The 24538-nt window shown below is 39.0% G+C and overlaps 1 protein-coding gene across 1 annotated transcript in view; it reads right to left on the minus strand.

The window, feature by feature from the left end:
* Window positions 1-24538, minus strand: part of arhgap15 (Rho GTPase activating protein 15) — a 317810-nt gene that overhangs the window by 275061 nt on the left and 18211 nt on the right. Inside the window, 2 exon segments of the mRNA XM_007896359.2 lie at window positions 7619-7689; window positions 10011-10082. Of these exon segments, the coding sequence (XP_007894550.2) occupies window positions 7619-7689; window positions 10011-10082 (143 nt within the window).

Here is a 24538-nt window from a genome sequence, read left to right on the forward strand (position 1 = left end):
TATGTTGATGTTTTTTGCTTTAACCCACAGCTTCAGACTCAAAAAGTCCAAAATAGCACAAATATATTAACCATGTTTTCCCTTTGAACAAAATACATACTAGTAGTCTGTAAAGCTACAATGAGCTACACTTCCACGACTTCCTACAATCCATGAAGATTCCCTGTAAACTGTCCCAGTCAAATTGGCCAGTTTTGCTTTATTCAAAGAAATTGAAAGACTGGGATTAAAAGGATGCTACATTTTCTCAGTTGCTATATCTTCCCTGTTGTTCTTTAGGTTCTGCTGCCGATATCGTCATGCTTCAATTTGGAGAGATTTAAAATACCTTGAAGGCTCCTCCATTATCACTAACTCTAGTACTGCTAAGTGTTCATAACAGTTTTTTTTGGCACAATTATTTTTCCCTAAGGTAAGGAACACCAGTTCTGTGAAATCTCACATGGTGTCCTAACGAGAAATTATGAAATCTGGTATGAGCTAGTGGTGTCACTATTCCACATATATCTGTGTGTGTGAACCAAACATCCTTGTCAAAGATCATGCTTTTAGTTATATACAGACATCAATGATTTTTCAACCAAAGATCATAATTGCAATCGGCATGCAAACTGAGCCATGTTACCAAGGATTGTTCTCATGAATGGGGCGCTTTGTTACACTTTCCTGTTGTTTGAAATGACGTTACTGTGAGTCAAACCAACTTCACAGTTGGGGCGGCACCATTGCAATTATGAAACCGTTGCATTTGTGAAACACTTCTTTGGAAAGTTTCAGCTTCAAGTTGAAAACGTAATTAATTGCTGTTAAGTTTGGTTACCAAGTTAGTTTACGCTTTCCGAGATGTTACCTGCATGAAGGGGGAGCTATATAAGCGCAAGTGTTGTTGTTGGAGTTGGGTTATTGATGGATGTTCCGTCTTTTGGATGATTTTTGAGATGAATTGTCGCCCAAAGACTCAAGTCACTACACTTCGCTGTAAAATCCTGAGAAGTGCTTTGCGATGTCCTCCCAGTGCGAAAGGCACGATTTCAAATGCAATGATTCTTACGATAGCAGTATTATAATTTCCTGCATTGGCGTAAATCTAATTTACTGTCTGCAAATATGCCAGTTCCTCCTGCACACCAGCACAAAATTCCTCCTGTGTCGGGTGAAAATATTTTGTGTGTTGGGGGGGCCGGCCGGGGGGGTGGGGAGAAAGCGAGGTTGAATAAAACTCAATCAAAGGGTTGGTCCACTTTACGACAGGTGCACCATTGGCTTGACTGACAGATTTACTGTCCAATCAGAGGTGAGGACTCCTCGATGAGCTGTGGACATATTTTGTGTGGGTGGGGGGGGGAGGGGGGGGCGGAGGGGTTGGGGGGTGTGGGTGGATGGGGAGGTGACTGAGCTCCCTCTAGCCCTAGCAATTGGCTGGCTATGATTCTATCCCTGTGCCCATCAGCCACTATGCCCTGAAACTCTGGAACACTCTTCCTCTATCCCTCCGCATTGTCCCTTCCTTCCCCATTTTCAGGATCCACCTGAAGACCTTCTTCTTGTGTCTATGGTCACCTCCCCCGCCCCCTTGTGTGAGGGTGCTATATAAATACAAGCTGTTGTTGTTGGTCCATGTGCTGCCCCCTGCACTGTAACTTGACATCAGGGCAAGACAACACTTTGAGCCAGATGATTCCATGACAAAATAACAGCAGCAAAGATAAAACCACATGAAAAATCAATAGACCACTGTTTATGTCTCCCAGCCGAGCTAACTTTTCATGAAATTACACTTTTCACGATACTTGGATGTCGGTTCTCGTTGAGAAAGCAATCGAAAACCACGCAAAGAGTATTTGTTTTAAAAAGGGGAAACAGTAAACCAAGATCTCAAAAATGTCAGGAGTTTGGGCACTTCTCTGTTTCTGTCTGGTGTGTTAATTTTCTGGAGTATTAAAGAACAAAATGCCTGCTGAAGAAGTGCCACTGCCTTCCTACTGCGCCACAGGCTAATTTACATCTGATTAAAATTTAGTGTCGATGCTGGTAGTACAAACAGCAAGTTGGCACTGAGTCTGTCATGCAAGGGAGATAAGAAGACAAGACCCTTGGAGTTCGAAAAATGTCCTGACTTAACCATTGGGCTGTGGTTAACAGTCCATAAAATGAGCAAAGCACAAAGAGCTAGCTGCTTTTGAGGCAACACACAGATAGCTTGCCAGGCAGCAATCCCATTTAATAGTTATGTTTTAAAAAGTAGATGCGAGAGCATGGGACTCAATCCTCCGTAAAACAAGAGTTTCATCAGAATCGGTGTTCATCCCTCTGAGGTGAGAGTACAACAGAGGGTGGGAGAGGAGGCAATGGTGGGGGTGGGCACAGAGGAACGGGGCGGGAGGAGCGGGGGGGGAGAAATGAAGAACAGTGCCTCCTGTTGGTCAGCCAGATACATTGATTCAGAGGGTTGAGAGTGGACCAGACAAAGATCTACAAAATTATGCGGGTGTTTATCAGGGTAAATAGGGAGAAGTTATTTCAATCGAAAGGCAGTCAATATTTGGGGACACAGTTATAAAAAGCCTCAAGAACAGAAGAAGAACCTAGGAGGAATATGTTTAATCACCCAGAGTGTTGTTTGGATGTGGCATTCCCTGCCGAATAAGGTGGTGGAGATAGAGTTCATTCTAACCTTCAAGTGAGAAGTAGCCAGGCATATAATAATCATCCTTGTATTTGATATGGCACCTTCTCAGATCGTCGAGACATCTCAAAGTCCATTCCATCTGGCATTGTTTAAGCGCTTTGAGACATCCTCCCAACATGAAAGACACTGTATGAATGTTAATCATATTGTGTTGGCTTCCTGTTTGTCCCAAGTGCCCTGCGTTCCACCATCGGTGGCTGCATTCAGCCACTACGCCCCGAAACTCAGAAACTCTCTCCCTCTTTCCTTGTAACTGTCTGTTTCTGCTGTTCCAACTTTGGCCAATGGGGTGTAACATTGAAATGCCAGTGGTTAGGACACTAAGCTTAATTCAACAAAAAAAACAGCTGATATCATGACAAAGGGTTGCATGCATAGAGTTGAGAGTCATTTTTTTTTTAAATTGAGCCAAGGCACTAACTGATTGCATTGTACAGATTTAGCTATTGATGTTTACCTGAAAGATTGCCTTAGAAACATCGACACTTACAGCACAAAAGAAGGCCATTCAGCCCATCATGTCTGTGCTGGCTCTTTTAAGAACATTTAAGGGTTCTCCCGTAAATTATCATATTTCCACAGGCTCACTTTAAGTATTTGGAGCCTCGCCCATCAGATCTGCAGTACACTTATGACTAAGTCTAAAATATATGGTTAAGAATGTTATTTCAGAACTCTTAGCATCGTGCCATTTGGTAAGCATTTCCAAAGAGCTTCTCCAGGTTACCTTTCAAAAGTACATTTCTCATATATCTCCAGAATTAATGCTGTAGAGAATGCACATCCTTAGACTTCGTCAAAACGAGATGGGAACATAAAATATAGATGGTAGGTTGGAAAAGTGATTTCAGCTCTCTGAGAGGCCAGTTGTTGTTGATACTGATAGTAAAAACGGATAATTTACCAAATGCAAGCATTATTATTATTACAAATATAACAAATACAAATTGTTTTGAACCATTAACACCAAATTGTGAAGTGAGTGGAAATATTATAAAACAGAAACCAAACGCTACTCAAAAACTGACTCAATGTGACATACAAAGTGTGCTACAAACATCTTTCTCCTCCAGAGTATCACCTTATTCCTGTGCACCACTGTTCAATATGCACCCAAAATAAACATAGCTGTTGTTTTTTCTCTATTAATTGTCAATAGAAAAATATTCTGCTGCAAGGACTCACAAACAATCAAACAATATATTTATGAACCTTCATCTTCAGATCATTGCAGACCACTTCAAAAGACTCTGTGTTACTATCAATTTCTCTGAGCCCATACGCACATCAGCTGGAGCAGGAATTCTAACGCTGCATAATGTCATTCTTGATGCCATTATATAACAGATGCTAGTCCTAAAAATCAGCAGGCGAAATTGCCATACTTGCTCAAAACAACAGGAACAATGTAAATTATTTATTTCACAACAACATTCCTTCGATGACTTTCATCAGGAGCTGAAAGTCTAAATCTGTGCGAAGTTCCATTTGCACTTCTGAAAATATTTAAAAATACTGATGCGACCTCCCACTTTCTTATCCCCATCATCTGTAGCAAAAAAAAAGTTGGTTTGAAAATAACACGTGGGCGGAATTGCATCGAGCTTTGAATAAAATTCCCTTGGACGTCTGAATCCATCATTTGGACACGTTTTTGCCATGAAATTTAGAAAATTATGGATGAAGTGCCTCATGAATACTAAAGTTATCACAACTTAAAAGATGCGCTCAATATTCATGTTGTGATTGCAAACGTTATGAAATTCTAACTCCTAGGCCATGGGAGGTTGTTGATGGGGAAGTATCCCATCTGTCAAAGGCGAGTGAAGGCGAACATCTTCTATTGCCCTGAAGCCCTGAAGGCTTATGCCTGCTCACAGAGTATTCTCAATCGCTGCCTTACTCACGTCCCCTTCGATTTTGGAGTAAATAGACATTGAATTGAGGAATCAAACATTTTGTTATATCTCTATTTTGAAGATTAAATGAATCCAGCAACTAAGCAAATCCAGTTTTTTTTATATATATATATATGAAGTGTGGTATTTTGCTCTACAAGTACAACAATAACAAGCATTTATATAACGCCCATCAAGCAGGGCAGCATCTCGTGGGGCGCTTAAGTGCGAAGGCTGGATTACATGCCAAGAGCACAACTTTCTTCTCAATTCCAATTCAATGGATCTGGTGAAGAAAGGAGAAAGAGGAGGCAAGAATAATAATCCTTGCATTTGATATAGCACCCGATCGTGTCTTCAAGACGTCTCAAAGTACTTCACAGAATACACTGTAAAGTGTAGTGACTATGTACTTTGTGGGCGAAACGTGGCAGCCAATTGCGCACAGATGCCTTATTGTGGATTTTATTGTAAACACAGAGCATCTACATTCATATACATATGAATGGAGTCCTGTAGCTCAGTGGTTAAAGCACTCGCATTGCAAGCGGGAGACCTGGATTCGATTCCCGGCAGGGCAAAATGATGGGTAAGTTTCCTTACTCCACACATATCTCTGTTTACCTAGCAGTACGTAGGAACCTGGTTGTCAGTCGATTCGTGGATCACTTTTCGAGGTGTAATAAATCCTTCAAAAAAAATAAGTAAATAATAAATTGGTCACTTCAATCCACAACTGTTTTTGGGAGGCTGCTGTGAGCAATTGGCTGATGCATTTCACCCACAAAATATACAGCCAATTCACTTCACAGTATATTCTGCGAAGTGCTTTGAGATGTCTCAAAGATGTGATAAGGGCCTATATCAAATGCAAGGATTATTATTATTATATATTATATATATTATATGTAAGCACTGTATAGATTCTTCAAAAGTATAAACCAAACTATTGTTGCTTTAAAACACAAACAGAAAAAGGCAGTCACATTAAATAAGATTAGAAGGTACAGCCAGAAAGTAAGAATAAAGGAATATAAACATTAAGGAAAGGATAGATAAGAGTTCTTTACTGAAGTGTTGGAGGAGAGAAGGACCTGCCTCTATTGTACCCATAGAAGTCTTGATATTGTCTTATTTCAACCTGAACGTTTCCATCAGACCACTCGTTGTGTATTTGAGCTACCCTGCTCCTGCTTTCTGTCTGATCTTCTGCCAGCTCACTTTGGCACCATTACTGAATCCCCTTCTGAATGAACTCGAAATTCAGTCTCACTGATGCATTTATCCCTCTCTCTTCCTTCAAGAAAAACAGAGATGTTTTTCCTCCTCTGCATAGCAGAAAAAAANTGCATTTTCCAGCATTTTCAAAATAACCCCATCCCAGACACTACCGTTCATGAAGGTCAATAGATAAATCCTTGATTGATTGATGAACATGAAGATCAGAAAATTAATTACTTATATTAGCCTGGGTCAACATTTTAATCCTTGCACGAGCTGAATCAAGAAAAAACAACAAATTAACATTATATTTTCAATAAACTAAGAATAAAGATTTGTGTTTTACCTCTTAGTGTTTAATGTCAATGCATTTTCATTTACTCCCATAGTAAACACACACTGGTGAAAAAAAGTCACATCAGAGTCCATTTAATAATTCATCCAACTGGCAGGAGTCAGTTTGGGAGCTTATGTAAAGGTTGAGAGAGGGATAGAATTCCTTGTTAACATGGATGAAGATAGTAAACTTCAAATGGGCTCCCAATTTATTTTATCTCTAATAGAATAGAACCATCTATCATTATGCTCATAACCACTTACCCAACAACAACAACTTGGATTTATATAGTGCCCTCCACTCCGGACGGCGTCTCAGAGCGCTTTATAGTAACGGATCCCGGGACCGAGCCAGGGGGAGGGGGAGGAAGGTGACCAAAGGCGCGGTCGAAAAGAAAGGTCTTCAGCAGAGACCTGAAAATGGGAAGGGAGGGAGCGAGACAAAGGGAGTGAGGAAGGCAGTTCCAGCAGTACCCACACAGATGCAGGCAGGTGCTGCTAACCTTACAGGTCCACTTCCTATTTAATTTCCCTTAGTATCACACTGTTTGGGTTTGGTCCGATTCCTTTATTTTCCAATGAATAAAAGGGCAGTGATTCTCGGTAAACATGGTGACCTTGGTTGGTAAATACAATTTGTTCTCCTGCTGGTATGAATATTTCCCGTTAGTCGCAGAATCACTCCCAACAACCTGTCCAAATGGACCACTGGAGAATCATGATATGGCTTCACTCCTTCTGCTGTTGAATGGTCCTCCAGGAGCATCCAAGAGACGTAACAATCTCTTCAGGAGCAATGGGGTGAAGTTTGCAAATTTCATAAAGTGTCATTTTGCCCACAAAATATACAGTCAATTGACTTTGCAGTATATCCTGTGAAGCGCTTTGAGATGTTTCAAAGATGTGATAAGGCGCTACATCAAATGCAAGGATTATTATTATTAGTTTACAGAACGCATTTCTCATGTTATGTCCCAAAATTTAATAAGCGCCCAAGTAAAGGGGAGCTTACTGTAAATGTCGTCTCAATTTTAATCTCAATACTTCACTAAATGCAAGCACATCTGGGCACTTATTTTGAGTGGTACAAAGTATGACCCTAAATTGACATAAAGCCCCTTCAAGGTTAGTGATCTTAAAATATTGGCCTGTATTACCATAAAGTCCATTATCATTTCCATACAAACATTGTCAGCACGAGTTACTGACAGATCTAAACTGAGTATTGCATTACACAAGGGAGCTGGATGAGTTGAATAGTATAATACACAGGAAAGCTCGGTGGACTGAAGATTGCATTTGCTAATTGCATTAGTGAAGATCACTATGAAAATTATAAGGGAACACAATAGAGTGGAACATTTAGCATAAAAATAGGTAGCGTGCCTTTACAAACCTAGTAGCAGCCAAACTGGGACTGAGTTCCTGCCAATGCATAGTAAACATTGAAAAGAATAGAAGCTGTTAAACATACCTCAGCTTTTTGCCTCCCTCAGTTATCTTTGTTTTATTAAGGAATCCACTTTTCTCCAGGGGTTGTAAACACTGAAATAGCAGAACAGGATACAAATGAATAAAAGAAACCAAAGAAACACAGCAATGAACTTTCCATTTAAACACTTAGATCAGGGTGGTCCAACCTTCTGGCTGCCGAGGGCCGGATGATGTATTTGAGAAACATCCCTGGGGCTGCAATAGCAAGATTTTTGTGTTTCCCTTCCAGAAACATAACATAACAATTACGGGTAATGGAGGGAGCGCGTGGGCAAGATAAAATGGGGAATGTGTGCAGGGTCGGGGTGGGGGTTGGGGGGGGGGGGCGGATGAAATTGTCCCGTGGGCCTGATGTGGCCAGTTGGTCCACCCCGACTTAGATTATGTGTTCTCAATAGTCCACAGCTAAAACAGTGGGGAAGATTAGTGAGTAAATCTTGCACGGTTTAACTGTTCGAGACAGAAGCATCACCTGCAGATTCTCCCACCATAGCAACTGGTGTTATTTTCCCACTGTAAACTTCAGCAATAACTGGTGTTATTGCTGAAGTTTGCACCTACAATATTGATGGGTGTTCGATCTTCTCTTGCTCAGCACTACGAGAGTGGGAAAGGGGGTCAATGGTGCCAAGGAAGGATCACAAGACTGGTATCGTGAGACATCAGTGACCCGAGAAGAGTTGTGGCATTCAACATGAGGGTTTCAAATCATAAGCTGCAATCAATGTAAGACAAAGGGTGAGGAAGGACCAAGGTGGGAAAGTATCGGTGTACTGGGAAAGTGTAGCAAAGTAGCCTCATAACGACTGAACAGAAACACTATAAACTTTGTCACAATTTCAAAACAAATCTAGAGAAATCACTTCATAGAGCTGTTCAGTTGTGGAATGCATGGCTCCCAGAAGGCAGTAGAGATGGAATCAAAAGAAAAATGGAAACTCGGGTGCCCAGCCAGGGGTGTAAAGCACCCATACCCCACGATGGTAAAGGTGCTAACAAAATATAAATGCCATTGGAAATTGTATTATGCTTGGGAAATAGGGTATAACGGGGGAATGGAGAAGATAAGGCAGAGCAATAGGGTTAAATAATCTGCCATAATCTAGTAAACCGGCCTGACATGCGCAACACGTGAATGACTTAATTACGTTACTCTTGAGACTGTAAGAAAAAAAGCGCTTTGTTATGAGAAAGAAAATAAACAGAACCAGCAAGGAATGTATTGAACACATGATACTGCTGATGATTGCAGGAATTGGGTTCAGGGTGAGGACTTATATAATGAAGTGGAGTAAGATTTGCAAAGGACCTAATGTGATGCTGTCCTTAGGTAATTTGCCCCATTCGCCTGCTCGAATGAAAGGACGTTTACACATGTGTTTTTCCCCAAAAAAAGACAATACAAAACATTCTACGAAACATGGCTCCATTTCTTAAGGGAACAAAAATCAAAGCCAATTCACTTCACGTCCTATTAAATGTCATCATTGGGAAATACATTTGTATTGAAACTATTTTTACTGAACACTGTTATACCAATGTCATCCTGTGCTACAGCAGCACACATTTTGGAAAGACTTTAAGTAACTTTACTGTTCGTGGTTAGCAAAACTGCTGCAAAATATTTGTAACTGCTTCAGGCAGATTTGGGATGAAACTAGAAATGTCCAGAAATGCATTAGTTTGCTGTATTCTGATAATTCTTGGCATTCCTGATGTTGATCTCTGCTTTTAGGCAGGGGTAGCACAGGCAAGCAAGTAAAAAAAACAACGGACCTAGCAAGGACATATAGAAAGACAGAATACAAGATGTCAGTTCAGGGAACCACAGTCTGGGGTGAGGCATCAGGAAGTCATTAATTGAGAATATGAGGGAAGATACTACCGTCAGCTGGACTAAGGTTAGCTTCTCTATTTTAGTTGATTATATCCATAGACAAAACTTCATGTCATACTGTGTATCCACTCTGGAATCAACATGTCAAAAACAACCCCCTGGAAACATGCCTAAGTGTACCTTTGTCAGGCTATTTCCAATGAAATCTAAGTGACATGGAACCTTGTCACTTGCAATGTGCTGGTGGTACATTGAGGTCAACACGACTCTATGGCTATTATCCAGGTAGCGCAAATTGATGCTGTAACAGTACGGACAGCATGATTAGTGTGTGTTATACTCTACCTACTTCCAGACAAGGCAGTAGCCTGGAAATATATCTCTATCAAGCAAACCGCACTTACACATGCCAACACAGGTTATAGCCTTTCATTTTGTTTTAACAAGTATAAGCCTCTGGTTTAGCCATATGGGATAGGAAACACGCTCAACCAGAAAATGTGTAAAGTAACTCTGCCGGTAGAAGAATACTTACAGACTTGTCTACCATCCCCGTGATCTCAGCCAGGTTGTGTTGAGAGTGGTTTCTTCTGTGACGGGATACCTGCTAAATAAACCAAAAGATAAGTTTAATTCCAAGATTTTCCACTGACTGCTACCTTTTGTACCTAAAATTAATGCACCAAAGACAATTAAGAATTTTCAAGAGGTGGGGGGGGAATCATTTTAGGGCAAACTTTAAGTAATAAATTAATGACTGTCTTGTTAGTGTTATGCCAATTAATGTACATGTCATTATAGGTGTCAGAAATCATCAGCTACTCTGGAAATAAAACTTTTCACATTCTGGATATCCATAGATGTTGATTTTACTGGGGTTGGAGGGACACATTGGTCTAGTCTGATGAGGATGTGCTATTATTTTCTTGTTGTGCGAGACGATTTTATGTGGATGACAGTAATGCAGGTGTAGGGAAAAAAACAAAACAATTTGAGTATTTGACATCGAAAGTGTATTTTACAGGAAACAAACACTTAATTGTGCAATGTGCTTTCCGAGGCTGTGAAGTCTGAGCGTAAACTTTGATTAACTAGACAATGTTTGCCTGAAATTGATTTCTCAGTATTAGACCATTAAATCTCGGCACTGAATTCACGCGCAAATCATTTCGGATTGTGCACTAATTTATGCTTAATAACATAATTATAGCATTCGATTGGGTGTAAATATGATAGCGACTCAAAGTTGAAGTGAACATATAAAACAAATAATGTGTATAATTTTCATCTTTTAACACAGTACTAAACCACCATAAAAATCATGTGTCTATCAACCAGCTGGAATAGCATTTATGCTGTTGTTAATTTTATTTTATTCAGTTTTACAGGAAAGGTATAAATAAACAAATCTCATAACAAAGATTTGTAGACAGTGGAGACTGTCTATCTGTGGCAAAATAATGTGTAATAAAAATAAGTGAAAACAAGCAATAATTTAGATTTTGAAGACAAAATAAGTAATTTTCAATAACTCATTTACTTACAACGGGGTCAATTTTGTGAAATTTCTTAACAGGTTTATTCAATTAAGAAATCTGTAAGCGCCACACTCTGAGTTGAGGGAACACGAGAATCTATTTTCAAACCAGTGTTCCCTTGAGTCACAGTAACGTGTATCACGTATTTTCAGTTACCGAGAGGAGAACCCACTAGAAATTGATTTGTTAATTAAGAAATCCATTTGATAATTAAGAAATCCATTAAGAAATCCCAAATTGGCCCCAATGATATATATTACTATATATTGCAATTGACATCGAAATGTCAAGGGCAATACAAATAAGATGGTTTGGCAGCAAATTAGAAAGTTCTGCAATCTTGGCCATATCGTATTCTGTGCTGGTCAATATATTTACCGCTGATTTGGAGAATCATCCTTCCATAGCATCCTTTCTGCATTCAACCGTGTACTTTTTAGTCCGACAATAATAATAATACTTGCATTTGATTTAGCGCCTTATCACATCACTGAGACATCCCAAATAGTTTCACAGAATACACTGTAAAGTGAATTGACTGTGGATTTTGTGAGTTGAACGTGGCAGCCAATCCGGCACAACAGTTGCGGATTGATTGATCAAATTATTATTTTTTTAAAAGGGATTATTACCCCCGGAAAGCAATTCTGATGCACACAAGTTAAGGTCCGTTAATTTTCCTTGACAATCCAAGTTAAATAAGTTGGCACATTAAAATGAATACATCACATAAACCCGGAGTTCAATGTATTCTTGTAGTAACACAAATGGGTTAAACATTTTTCTCACCCCATCCTTCTCAACACAGTACACACAGTCCGTGCTACCAGTGGACTATCAGACTATATTTTCCCATTTTACTTCCTCTTGTTTAGCGCCTGTACAAGTTACCACTGTAGGTGAAATAGACGTACTCTGACAGTGAATAATTTGAACATTTTAGATACATTCTCTGAGTTTAATGTCAATCCTCAATTAATCTTATTCACAAATTCTAATCGAACCTGTGGTTGAAAGTTAAATTCCTTCTCACTTTCATTAAAAGCCTTTGCTTCACCACCTCATTTATTGTTCTCAGCAAACTGTTGTTAAATTAAAATTGATTGTACTTTTTAATGCTAGATACTGGGTAATCAAATTTTATTTGGTGTATTGCAGTTTTAATTATCATCGAGTGAATAATTATCATGCAAATGAGCAAAAAGTAATGTCACATCTTAATAATTAAGTGAATGGCACTTCTTAAAAGAACTATTTTCACTGTGCACAAAATATTCCTTTCCTTGACAGCTATTTTGCTGAATATTATTCAACTATAACATTTCAGCTATATTTTAGTTTGTGTCATAGCTTTGTCCCCCAAGTGTTTTCTTCTTCCCATTATTCTTCCATATCTTCAGCAAGACAGCTTCCAAAAGAAATAGTGTATTTTCTGGCAGCATCTCCTTCAGGGAATTGCAAATCTGTCAGTTTAAATTTTATACACACTAAACCTTTTTACTGAAGTGTCACTTCACTGTCTTAATACCATATTCACTACATAATTTACACAGATAAATATGAAATATGTTATCTACTCTCTTTGATGTATGTTACCATGTCCCATATACTTGTTATTTTTATTAACTCCTACCCTGCTCGCATATTGTATATTATCCTCGATTACCATCATGTTCTCTTTTCCTATCTCTTTAATTTATCATTTTAAGATTCTCTCCCCCACCCTCCCCCTCTCCCTCCACTCTACCTCTCCCTCCCTCCCCTAGGCTTCATTCCATTGCCACACTTCCTCAATCGAAAAAGTAGGACAGTTGTGGGATGCATTCTTTACGGTCAGCTAACTCAGTTGCCTCGGTTCAGTTCAGTTCCTGAGAATATATCCTTCCCCACCCCTTCCAACGCACACACATTACCCACTCATTATCAGCATTAAGCACTTTCAGGTCAAGGATTGTCAGCCCCACTGCTGTCAATCTTAAGATTTCTTTAATATAAAAACCATTAGATTGGTTATAAAACTGTCCAGTCAGCCTGGGGTTTAAACCAATAATAATGCCTTCAATACATAAACATTGTTCCCGCCTTCCAAAGTGGACAGGAGTTGAATGAAAGATGAAGCTTAAAGATAATAGTAGTCTGTAAAAAAAAGTGAGACTAGGTAGAAAATAATAACTATGTTAAGGTAGAATAAATAAAGGGACACTGGAATAAATACAGGCATTTTAAAGGATTTAAAATGTATAACTTGTTAGCACTTCTTGATGCTATCCTGTGTGAAGGGTGCTGTATATATGCAAGTGGTTGCTGTTTATTTTGCGTTAATATTACATTAATAAAGCTCTTCCAGATTGTTCAGTAATTATATTACTCTAATATTAGTAAATTTCAGTATTGCACTGTGAGAGCAGACAGGGAGACACCAGAGACTAAAGTTTTTGATGGTAGACTGGTACTCAGAAGCCAGGTTTATACTTCTCATTCCTAACAGTGCTTTGTATTGGGCTCGGGGAAAAGATAAAACACACCCCATTTTGGCTTCCTGTCCTTAGTGAGTGTAGTGAATCGCTTTCACAATTGTGATCATTCACTGACAAACTTAAGATTAAAGATAATAATAATCATAATAATCCTTGCACTTGATATAGCGCCTTGAATTGACTGCATATTTTGTGCGTGAAAAATGCAGTATAAGAGTTAATAAAGGAAGTAATCACATAACATTAATTACCATTCAACGCACTTAGCTCTCCGTGTGAAAGAAAACGCTTGGGCAGTGAACAGCTCCCTCAATTCAGCTCCAACAATGTGCCCTGAAGCCTCTGAGAAGCACCCACCCCTCCTATACCAAAGCGCTGTTTCCACTCCCCACATGGGACGTTTTTGTGTTTCTACGAGTGAGATGAACAATTCAGTGCCATTTTTTTTCTGCCTTCCGGCAGTTCAGTGCCATGGAGTTGTGCCCATTGTGGAACAGATTGAGACTGTCCTTTCATTTTGACACAGCCCCTTACAACAAGCAAACACAGACAATTTGCGTGCTACCAATACAATACAATCTTCAAATTTTATATAGTGTCTTTCACATCGGGAGGGTGTCTCAAAGAGTTTAAACCAGCATGGGCTGGATTCAACCAGACGCCTTAGAGGACACCATTTGAGATCACCTCTCCTCCCAGGCTGGAAAATATATAGCCAGTGTATGTATTTACGATTTTAATTTCATAAGAAAAATATCATTAATAGTTGGAGATGCAGGGTAGCTTTCATGCAACATTTCAAAAAGATAACAAAGGAAGGGTAAAATCCCTTTGCTAGTTGTAAGATCTCCATCTTAGGCATTCACATTCAAAATTCTTAAGGCCAAAATTCAACCTGGTCTTGGCCTATAAGACAATTTTGCCTTGAAATTTACGATTGTGCAGAATTGTGGATGGGTCTTAATTTGCAAACTGGATTTCCACAGTTCTTAAAAGGGGAACTTCCTCCGAGTCAGTTCAAGTCCAGAAGGATTGGAAGGATTTTTCTTTTTTTTAAAGTATGGTATCCATTTCATCCTCCTCAAAAAGATGACATTTTCAATTGGACCCACTAGGATTTGAACCCAGAATCTACTAGTTCCGAGTCCCAATCATATGAGCTGCCAGTGTGGCAAGGTGGCTGCACATCTATGGTAATATTTTTCTGTTGCTGGCCAAAATCCAAACAGTAAATTTTTGTCTGAGGTTTTCTGTGCCATCTGCAGTTACATACACTATTCTGGAGTCCTGTAGCTCAGTGGTTAGAGCACTCGCTTTGCAAGCGAGAGACCTGAGTTCAATTCCAGGCAGGGCGAAACTTTGGGCAAGTTTCCTTACTCCACACAGAGCCTAATAATAATCCCTCCAAAACAAAAAACAATAATAAATTGGTCATTTTCAATCTACGACTGTTTGTGGGACATTGCTGTGCGCAATTGGCTGCCGCGTTCGCCCACAAATATACAGTCAATTCACTTTACAGTGTGTTCTGTGAAGCACTTTGGGACGTCCTCCCGACGTGACAAGCGCTATATCAAATGCAAGGATTATTATTATTGTATGTCCTCTCCTGCCCACACAGAGTCTACAACGGGAGGAAATAACTCAAGCTTTAATGTGTTGGCATTTTTCATCCTCCCTGTTCTGATATAATCAATTTCTCCTCCAACTGTATTGTACGTAAAAAGCAGCAACTGGAAGCAAATGAGTGGTAAGATGAATAAAGGAAGACAGGATGTTGAAAAGATGAAGGTTGTTGCATTTAGCGTCTCCTGACAGCTAAGCACTGCTGGTCAGATGCATGGCAATGCTGCTCACTCACTCGCACATTGCTTTAATTGCAGTTCTAACCCATATGACAGTCCCTATTCTCCAGGACTGAACAACAATCCAGTATCTGACACCTTCGCTGTTAATCATAAAATGCTCTGAAACATCCAATATGACAATGCCTTCCTCGCATTTGCACACAAAAAAGCAGATTCTACGTATAACTAAAAAAAAGCACAGCGTACGTCTGCAAGTTCTCACTTTTTAATATTTAAATAACTGTTTTTTTTCTCCTTTCATAATGTTGCAGTACAAATGTATCAGTAGCAAATGCGCAAGGAAATGAGATTTCCAAAAGCTAATGTGGTATCACTTTTTAACCAGGTAAATCTCAGCAATGGTCAGAGTTATCAGGGTTACCACACAAAAGGACTTACATAAATGTGAAAAGACAAGGGTTTATTACTGCAATACCCATATCTTTCTGTAGTGGTGACATCTCAAGCTTTTAGTATATAAAGCACATATCCTCACTTCCCTGGCAGGTTCAAGGTCAGAACCTAGCTATTTTCAGCTCATCTTCCCCAATCCATGAAGTGAAATGACAAGGTAATGCTAGCTCGGGTCAGTTGCATTACAGGAACTGTTACATAAAATGAGAAAGTGGAAATCAATCCCAGCTGACACATTCTTCAGGATAATCAGAGCTCACTCCATGCCGCTGTCATGTCCCCAACATCAAACACCAGATCAGCGATGTCATCTCTATTTATTAACAAACAGCTCTTGAGTGGAACAGAATGATTCAGGATTTAATTACTCCTCTGCTTCTGTGGCAAAACAATGCATGAATTGGCAGACATTCTAAGCTCTCACAGGTCATTGAGCATTCTAGTTAATTACTCCACGAATAGCCTACTTTTCTCCCCTCTGGAAACAGTTTTATAATGGCAGTCTAGGTCTGACAAATGTGTCATCTACATAATTAGCTAGGAAGCAACACATAAAACATTAAGCGTGCTTTGTGCCGTTAACTATCAAAACATTTCATTTGTTGTCAATAATTCATCACTTGTAGGCTCTGAAGGGGTTTTTAATATGTAAATACGTCCAGATGCTAACAAGGTCACACTTATGATTTGAAAAAGCGATCACAGAACCAAATTTAACAGCTCAGAATCTGACAATGTTGCACTAATCTCTTCATCAATGGAGAGAGAGAGAAAAAAACAACAATGGCTGATGATCAATGCTCTTCTTAGATTGATCCTCAAATGAAGGTTGACAGCGTTCATTGGCAGTATATTTAGAAAACATCACGACTTGCAAGCAAAAAAAATTTAGACTACAAAGCGGGCAATTATCTCCCTGTTAGATGCCAAATCTTATCAATCTGTGCCGACTCAATGTCACGCAAGTGTAACATCAGGTTCTAGAGCAGGGCCATCTGAACAGATGAAAGCCTCAAACTACGCTGTAAGCTTGATATGTCATGAATAGGGTCGCAACGCAAACTCACCGAGTCACAGTGGAAATTTTAAGAACACTGCAGAGCTTTACTTGTGAAAAGTAAAGTTGGAACTGCAATATGACAGGGGAGGTGATTTTATTTTATTAGATCCTGGGAAACAAATTACACGTTTGAACCATCGCACTGCATGGCATATTGAGAAAACCTATTAGGAGGCACTGTTACAACAGCAATAGAGCCTCAGTAACACAGTGCACCAACAATGAATCAAATCTGTGCAGTTGCAAGTTCACCCTTCGGAGTTGCCAACTGGCTCTCAGTGCTGGGTTACATTAGTTATTAATAATAATAATCCTTACATTTGACAAAGCACCTTATCATGTCTTTGAGACGTCTCAAAGCGCTTCACAGAATACACTGCAAAATGAATTGACCGAATATTTTGTGGGTGAAACGCGGCAGCCAATTGCGCACAGCAGCGTCCCACAAACAGTTGTGGATTGAGTGATTGACCAAATTGTTATTATTTTAATTTTTAAGTATTCAATGTATACTTGCAAGACCACAAGATGCCTCAAACAACAATTTTGCTAGAAACTGAAGGCCAAGCCTAACTAAAATAATCAAACTGCCATTTACCCCCTTTTTGTTTCTTAATTGTGCTGCTAATTGGGAATAGTGTCCTGGGGATAAGAAAAGAGGTTTACTTTCCAGGACAAGGAAAAAAAATCTCATGATCTTTATCCAGACTAGAATATATCATATAATGGTTAAACAGTCATTGCTGCTGCACTAAGAGTCAATAATAAATCAACAAGAATCCACAGCCTCTGCACAGTTAGACAGACATAATTGTTTTGATGAGGTGAAACATTACTGAAATATTCAGGCACATTTTGGTATATATCTTGGTAACATTTATTGACTTTGTTTTGACCACTCCAGCAGGGGTTTGCAATGCATTTGTACCAAGGGACAGAATCCATTATGCACAGTGTCATTTGTGTCATGCTAAAAGTTTCTTACTCCCATCATGGAGGGACAGCTGGGGGGCTATTGTAAAAAATAACACACTGATTTCATCCATTTATTTTTTCATTGTACTTTAATGGGCATTCGTCCATCTTGGTTGGTGATCTAATGGTCAGTTTGCAGGGTGTGTATCAGGAGTGCTAGTGAACTTGTGAGGAGAAAATGATCTTAAATCCTGTCAGCCTAACAGAGTTACATTCCTCTTGCACACTAATTGATGGAGAAGGCTTATCTCAGATCAGAATGTGATCTAAGGCCTTCATCAACTGAACAACAGTGGCTGGTGATAAATGCTCTTCTTCTTCAGTTGCATATTATTGATGTCCACTACAGATCTCAATCCACAACTGTTTGTGGGACACTGCTGTGCCCAATTGACTGCCGCGTTTCGCCCACAAAATATACAGTCAATTCACTTTACAGTATATTCTGTGAAATGCTTTGAGATGTCTCAATGACATGGTAAGGGGCTGTATCAAATACAAGGATTATTATTACTATTATATCCATACTTTTATAATTCAACTGAATCAGTCAATTTCTGGCGTTCATTCTATCCAAACTGTAAAATGTCATGATTACATGTCCAATAGCAGCTTATTGCATGACGGATCCTCACATTTCCCTGTCCAAAAAATAAATGGTACTCAACTCTGAGATGTCAAGTCCTACTTGCCCACCAATAACAGTAACAAATATATAGCAAAAAGGTTAATGGATTTTCTTATAAAAGTAGGTTTAAGTGACAAGGTATGTATTGTAATACTTGGTTATTCATCCACTGAAGGATTGAGAGGGTTTTAGAAATCATGAACCAAGTATATACCTCAACTCAAACCCAATCACCTACAAGCATTCTCATAGCACTCTACAGTAAATACTATGAAGAGCTTTGAGAGTTTTCGACGATGTGATGAGACTATCAAATGCAAGAATTGCTATACTGAAATATATTACTACTTTGGAGATATCTCAGATCAGAATGTGATCTAAGGCCTTCATCAACTGAACAACAGTGGCTGGTGATAAATGCTCTTCTTCTTCAGTTGCATATTTTTGATGTCCAGTACCGATCTCAATCCACAGCATGTTATTCTTTGTAATTTTGTATCTGAATTCTATGTGGCATTTATTAGTTTCAATTTTCCTTAAAGTAAATGGCATGATGCTCCTATTATATACAACATTATTGGCTTAGAGTTGACATTATTCTCAGCCTGAATATCAGAGTAATTTACTACCTTAAGCAGGAGAATTTCATAGCATCAATATAACACTGATATAATATAATTACATAATTATAATTATCCTTGCTTTTGATGTAGCAACTTTGAAATACCATAAAGTAAATGACCAATTTGATCTGGACACCAGGAGAAAGTCCCTTCTCTTTTTGAATTGTGCCATGTATAAAGCATTTGAATTGCTTTAACGTCAACCTCAAGGTAACATCCCAACCAAATAATGGCACTTCTGACAAAGCATCGCCCCCCAGCACTGTACATAAGTGTCAGCCTATACTAACCCAACATGGGCCTTGCACCCACAACCTTCCATCTCAGAGGTGACAGATCGAGGTTGACACTATGGATTTGGTAGTTTGCCCAAATAATGATTCACTTATGAATTGATTCCCCCAGTTCACGAATGGCATACAAGAGTCTGATGGTTTGCTTTTTGATAAACCACCGATGCTCGGTCACATTTTCTTTATTCAAGATATTTTAATTTTCTACATGAGAGACAGATCTTACACAGCAGCCGTGCTCATAAAATCCACTGATGCTAAGCAGATGATACTAGTTCAGGTTCCATGATCTCATACTTGAAATCAGTGGCATTTATGTATATCTCAACAGTGCACAAAGAGCTAAACGTCTTAAGCAGTTGCATTAGCAATGTGATTTTTGATAACCTTAAATCTTAACTACAAAGCTTGAAGAGCGAAGAAAGTTTGTATCATATATGGAATCTGTGGTCCTATAATACTTAACAAGTCTCACTTGTTCCACCATCTGCCTATAACTTGGTCCTTGAGCGAATCTCTGCTTTTCTCACTCCATGAAGATAATTCTTAGGACAGATTTTTTACAATGCAAAGTTTATTTTTAACTGTTTAGCTTCCATAATAAAACTGAGTTTCTAATGGCCAGTGAAAGATATGGACTTGATGGACTGAATATCCTTTTCTTGTTCCACGTGCTTACATTAGAATAACATCTCAACACAACCTATTTAAATGTACTTATTTTGTAATTATTTATTTGTTCTTACTAGAATCAGCATCATACATTAGTGAATGTAGGTGAACAATTTGTATCCAAGCCTGCACAGATACCACTCTGAAACTGATCTTCAGGATACACACGAGAACAGTCCGGGTACAATGGTCCACTTGGCTCACCCTTTATGTAATGTACCACTTGACTTCTACTCTATACATGTTATATCTCTGTGTCAGGGTGGGATGGGGGGAGAACATGTGTATCCTATCACTCTCTGGCAATTTGAACTTGCCAAATATAAATCCACAATCAAACCCTATTGTTATTGAAATAAACTTTTAAAAGTACATGGTCATTCGGTTTGGAAATACAAATAACTAACTACATAAGGTAAATTTATATCACCGCAAGTCACACGGCCTTGTCAAATGGTTACACGAAAGCAGCTTTAACAACGCAGTGCTCAGATAGCAGCTTCTGTTTAATATATTTCTTGTTAAAACATGCAGGATTTTGAAAATCAAAGGAGCCTTTCAATTCACTGAGCAGCAGAGATGTGGGACATTTTCCCTATTTATTTCTAATCAGAAATCCTAATCACAACGGACCTTTAACAAGGTGGAGACATAGTATTAATAGAACACACGCTGACCTCCACTCAAGAACTTGGCCGTCATCACCACAAGCTATGGCAATGCACAAGCTGGTTTATTCATTAAACAAATTTTGTGTACTTTGGGAGACTGGCAAGTCAACTCTCTTAGTAATATGTCACTGTAAAGTTCTTCAAAACCTTCATTACGGAATTGCTTTTAGGGACAAAGGCATTGACAGCCTGGAGAAATGCCTGCCAAATCTGAGCCTGTTGAAATCTAACAGAAGCAGCATCTGTGTGGCAGATAACTGTTTTACTAGGGTGCATTGCAAATGCTCAGGCAGAGTTGACTGGGCAGATCGTCAGCCCTAGTAGGAGTTGGGTTGGATGGACACGGTTTTCTTTTAATCAACAGAGTCAACATGAACAGTTTTCAATCGGTAAGACATTCACACATGTCCACGTCTGTGACTGTATGATTCACATTGTTAAGGAGCAGTACTTGCTGTCTCAGGCTTTTGTCAAAATAAATGGACTGAATATTGAAATGCATTAATGAAATGTGAGGCAAAGCCTGCCTACCTTCAATTAAAAAATGTTATGAAAAAAGTGTGAATGAAGATTTAATTGTATTACTGCAAATGAATGTTGTTAACAAGGAGAGGCAATTAAAGTTCTCAGCTTTGTGAGGAACTGAACAGAGAAAATCTAGCAACCAATGGTGAGCAGTGCTTTTCTCATTAAAGAGCAAAACTATAGAACTAAAGTTTGTGAAATAAAAGTTCATATTAACCACCAATTTAACTTCCAACAGATTCGCAAATAAATAACAAAAGTATGTCTATAATGCTAATTTACCCTGAGCTAGTAGTAATAGTACTCTTGTAAGTTTGGTGGCACTTTTGGCTCTGAGTCACACAATTGTGGATTTAATTGTGGAACTCCATCCCCCAGTGCCTTCGCCTTGCTTCCTCCCTTTCCTCCTTCAAGGCCGGTCTCAAAACCTTTCTCTTTGACCGTGCCTTCAGCTCCCCTCTCGACTCTCTTCCTCCTCCTCGCTCCCCCCCTTCCCTCCCTCACCCTGACCATTTCCCCCTCCTCTCTCCCTCCCTTCCCTCCCCTCACCCTGACCATTCCCCCTGCTCGGGTCATGACCCAACTGTGCAGCGCCTTGGGACGTCCTCCTGACGTGAAAGGCGCTCTATAAATGGAATCTTGTTGTTGTTGTTGGATTTAAGGAGGTGAGGTCTTTGAAATGAGGTATCAAACTAAGGTTCCTATCCTTTTCAGGTGGATGTTAAAGATCACATAACACTATTTGAAAAGAGAACAGAGTTTCATGACAATATCACTTTTTAAACATTTTCCTTGTATTTGTTAAAGTGACTTTTGTGTCAGGAAGATGTTCTCAAAGCGCTTCAAAGAATTGACTATGAAGCATTAGTGAACTGCGTATTTTGTAGGTGAATGTGTCAGCTATTTTGCGCACAGTAATATCCTACAAACAGCCTAATATACACTTGCCTTAATCTAAGAATCTATCAAGATTCTGTGCGATCAGGCTTAGACTAGATGGAAATTCATGCCTCTCAATTCTTGGAATTTAACTCATTCCAAGGCTGGACAACTTCCCTGCATGCCATTGGCAGATGTCTAAAAATTTACACATATATAAAATGTATATGAAATAAACATTACCTGAGCCACTGAGGGAAATCCATCATAGTGAAATATATTTGGTGAGCCATTCAAAGGATCAGCCAACTCGTGCCAGTTCTACACACCTTGCTAGCTGGAATGCTGTGTACAGCTTGGTTGGAGGGGAGTTGGCTGAAAGGGGTTGGGGGTGTGGGGGTCGAGGTGGAGACTAAATGAAACCCAGAACAGCTATCATAATATTTTGCACCTATTTTAAGGGAGGAAATGCAATAATTATCACACCACATCTTACACTTCTCCTGGACCCCCCCCCCCCACCCACTTTCCCCCCATAATTTTATTGTTTTATATTTATTTAATTCATTGAATTATTTTCTTTTTTCTGAACTCCCTTGCAGTAATTCAATGGCAATAGATAGAGCAGAGAATAGTCAAGACAGCAGGACTCTCAAGATTAAGGTTCAGTACGGGTTGTTGGCATGTCATTTTTCTTTTGACAACAACAACTTGCATGTATACAGCGCTGTTTATACAAAAGCTCCATCGTTATTGTTACGACATTTTGTATTGTCCCAGAGGCAAACAAACCCTTGATGAATGGATAACAAAATGAATATTGCTGGTGTGATGCCATAATAGACCACCTGTATTTATAACCAATAATCTCTGAATTGCAAAGTGAACACTTAAATTCATTTTGCTCTACTTTTTACGTTTTACCTAAAGTCTGTTTCAGCCGTCTTTATCTTTATTTCTAACCTCAGCCCCAACATTGGCACCACAGCCTCTTTTCAACTGCATCTATTCACCACTTTGTCCTACACCAGCCAATACTTTGCATTAATAATAGAATAATAATCATTCCATTTGATAGATTACTTTATCACATTATTGAGACATCTCAAAACGCTTCACCGAATATATTGTAAAGTGAATTAACTATATACTTTGTGGGCGAAATGCAGCAGCCAATTGCACAAAGCAGGATCCCACAAACAGTCGTGGACCGAGTTACCCAATTATTAACTTATTTATTTTGAAGGGATTATTATCTCCGGAAAAGTGATCCACCAATCGACCAACATTCAGGCTTCTACTTACTGTTAGGTAAACAGAGAATTGTGGAATAGGAAACTTGCCTAAGGTTTTGCCCTGTCTGAGAATTGAACCTGGGTCCCCTCGCTTGTGAGGCGAGTGCTCTAACCAATATGCTACAGTAATGATATCATTGAATATGTTAGGATGAGAAACTATTTTACAACTGCCTGTATGATAACAAGTACCCAAACCCCTGATTGACATTAGTCTTCACACGCAGGGAGGAATCCCTGTGTGTTTCCTGTACTCTGGGAAAATCATCACCTCCTCGTTCAGTGTTGTACAGTGTACAAGTAAATCTAGTTTCTTTTAAAGATTACTTTTCCTCGCCTTTTCTCCCTCTTGGTGCATTCAATATGATCTCTGAATACTTCATGGCACTGAGAATAGATTTTAGACTTATGAAGTGTTGTAGTTTGGAATGATAACACCCCCAGTGCAAAATACAGAACAGGAAGGGAACCACTGGCTCTGCATAATGACAGAGTGCCGATGTGAAGTAGCTTGATACTATTCTGAACGCTAGTTTGTGAACTCAAAAAAATACAAAGTTATACGTTTCATCTGCTGCTGATCCCTGAATTTGAAATAATTACACAATTGTCAACAAGGAAGAGAAGGCACAAACAGTCAGAAAATTGTTTGATGAATGATGTTCTGTCAAAAATGAAAGATGCTTACCTTGTCATATTTAGCAGCTGGGTGCAGAAATGCTCATTAGTTTTAAGAGGGTTAATATATTTAGCTGTTGCATATTGATATCCCAATTATGTCTAATTGTATAAAAGTCATCACTCAAGGTAATAGTGCATAAACATATGAAAGTTATTAAGTATATCCCAACATGTAATAAAGTAGGTGTTAATTGGTAGCCGAGTTCTTCAGGGTATTGAGGTGGATAATCTGGTGAGAGATGGATCACTAGAATTTTTTTCCACATAATTCCATTTGCAGGCACATGCTGTGCAGCTTTCATGCTTGTCAAAACCATCTACAGTCTAATACCTTTTGCCATATGTGTTCCATAAAGGCATAAAAACATCATTAGAAAACAAAGTAAAATTTTATCATACTCTACTCCCAATTAAAAGTTACAAAGAGACACGACTCTGTAAGAAATTAGTGCACTATAATGTGACAACCGATGCAAATTACTATG

This window comes from Callorhinchus milii, unplaced genomic scaffold (assembly GCF_018977255.1).
Source record: "Callorhinchus milii isolate IMCB2004 unplaced genomic scaffold, IMCB_Cmil_1.0 Scaffold6, whole genome shotgun sequence".
In the NCBI taxonomy this organism is placed as follows: Eukaryota; Metazoa; Chordata; class Chondrichthyes; order Chimaeriformes; family Callorhinchidae; genus Callorhinchus; species Callorhinchus milii.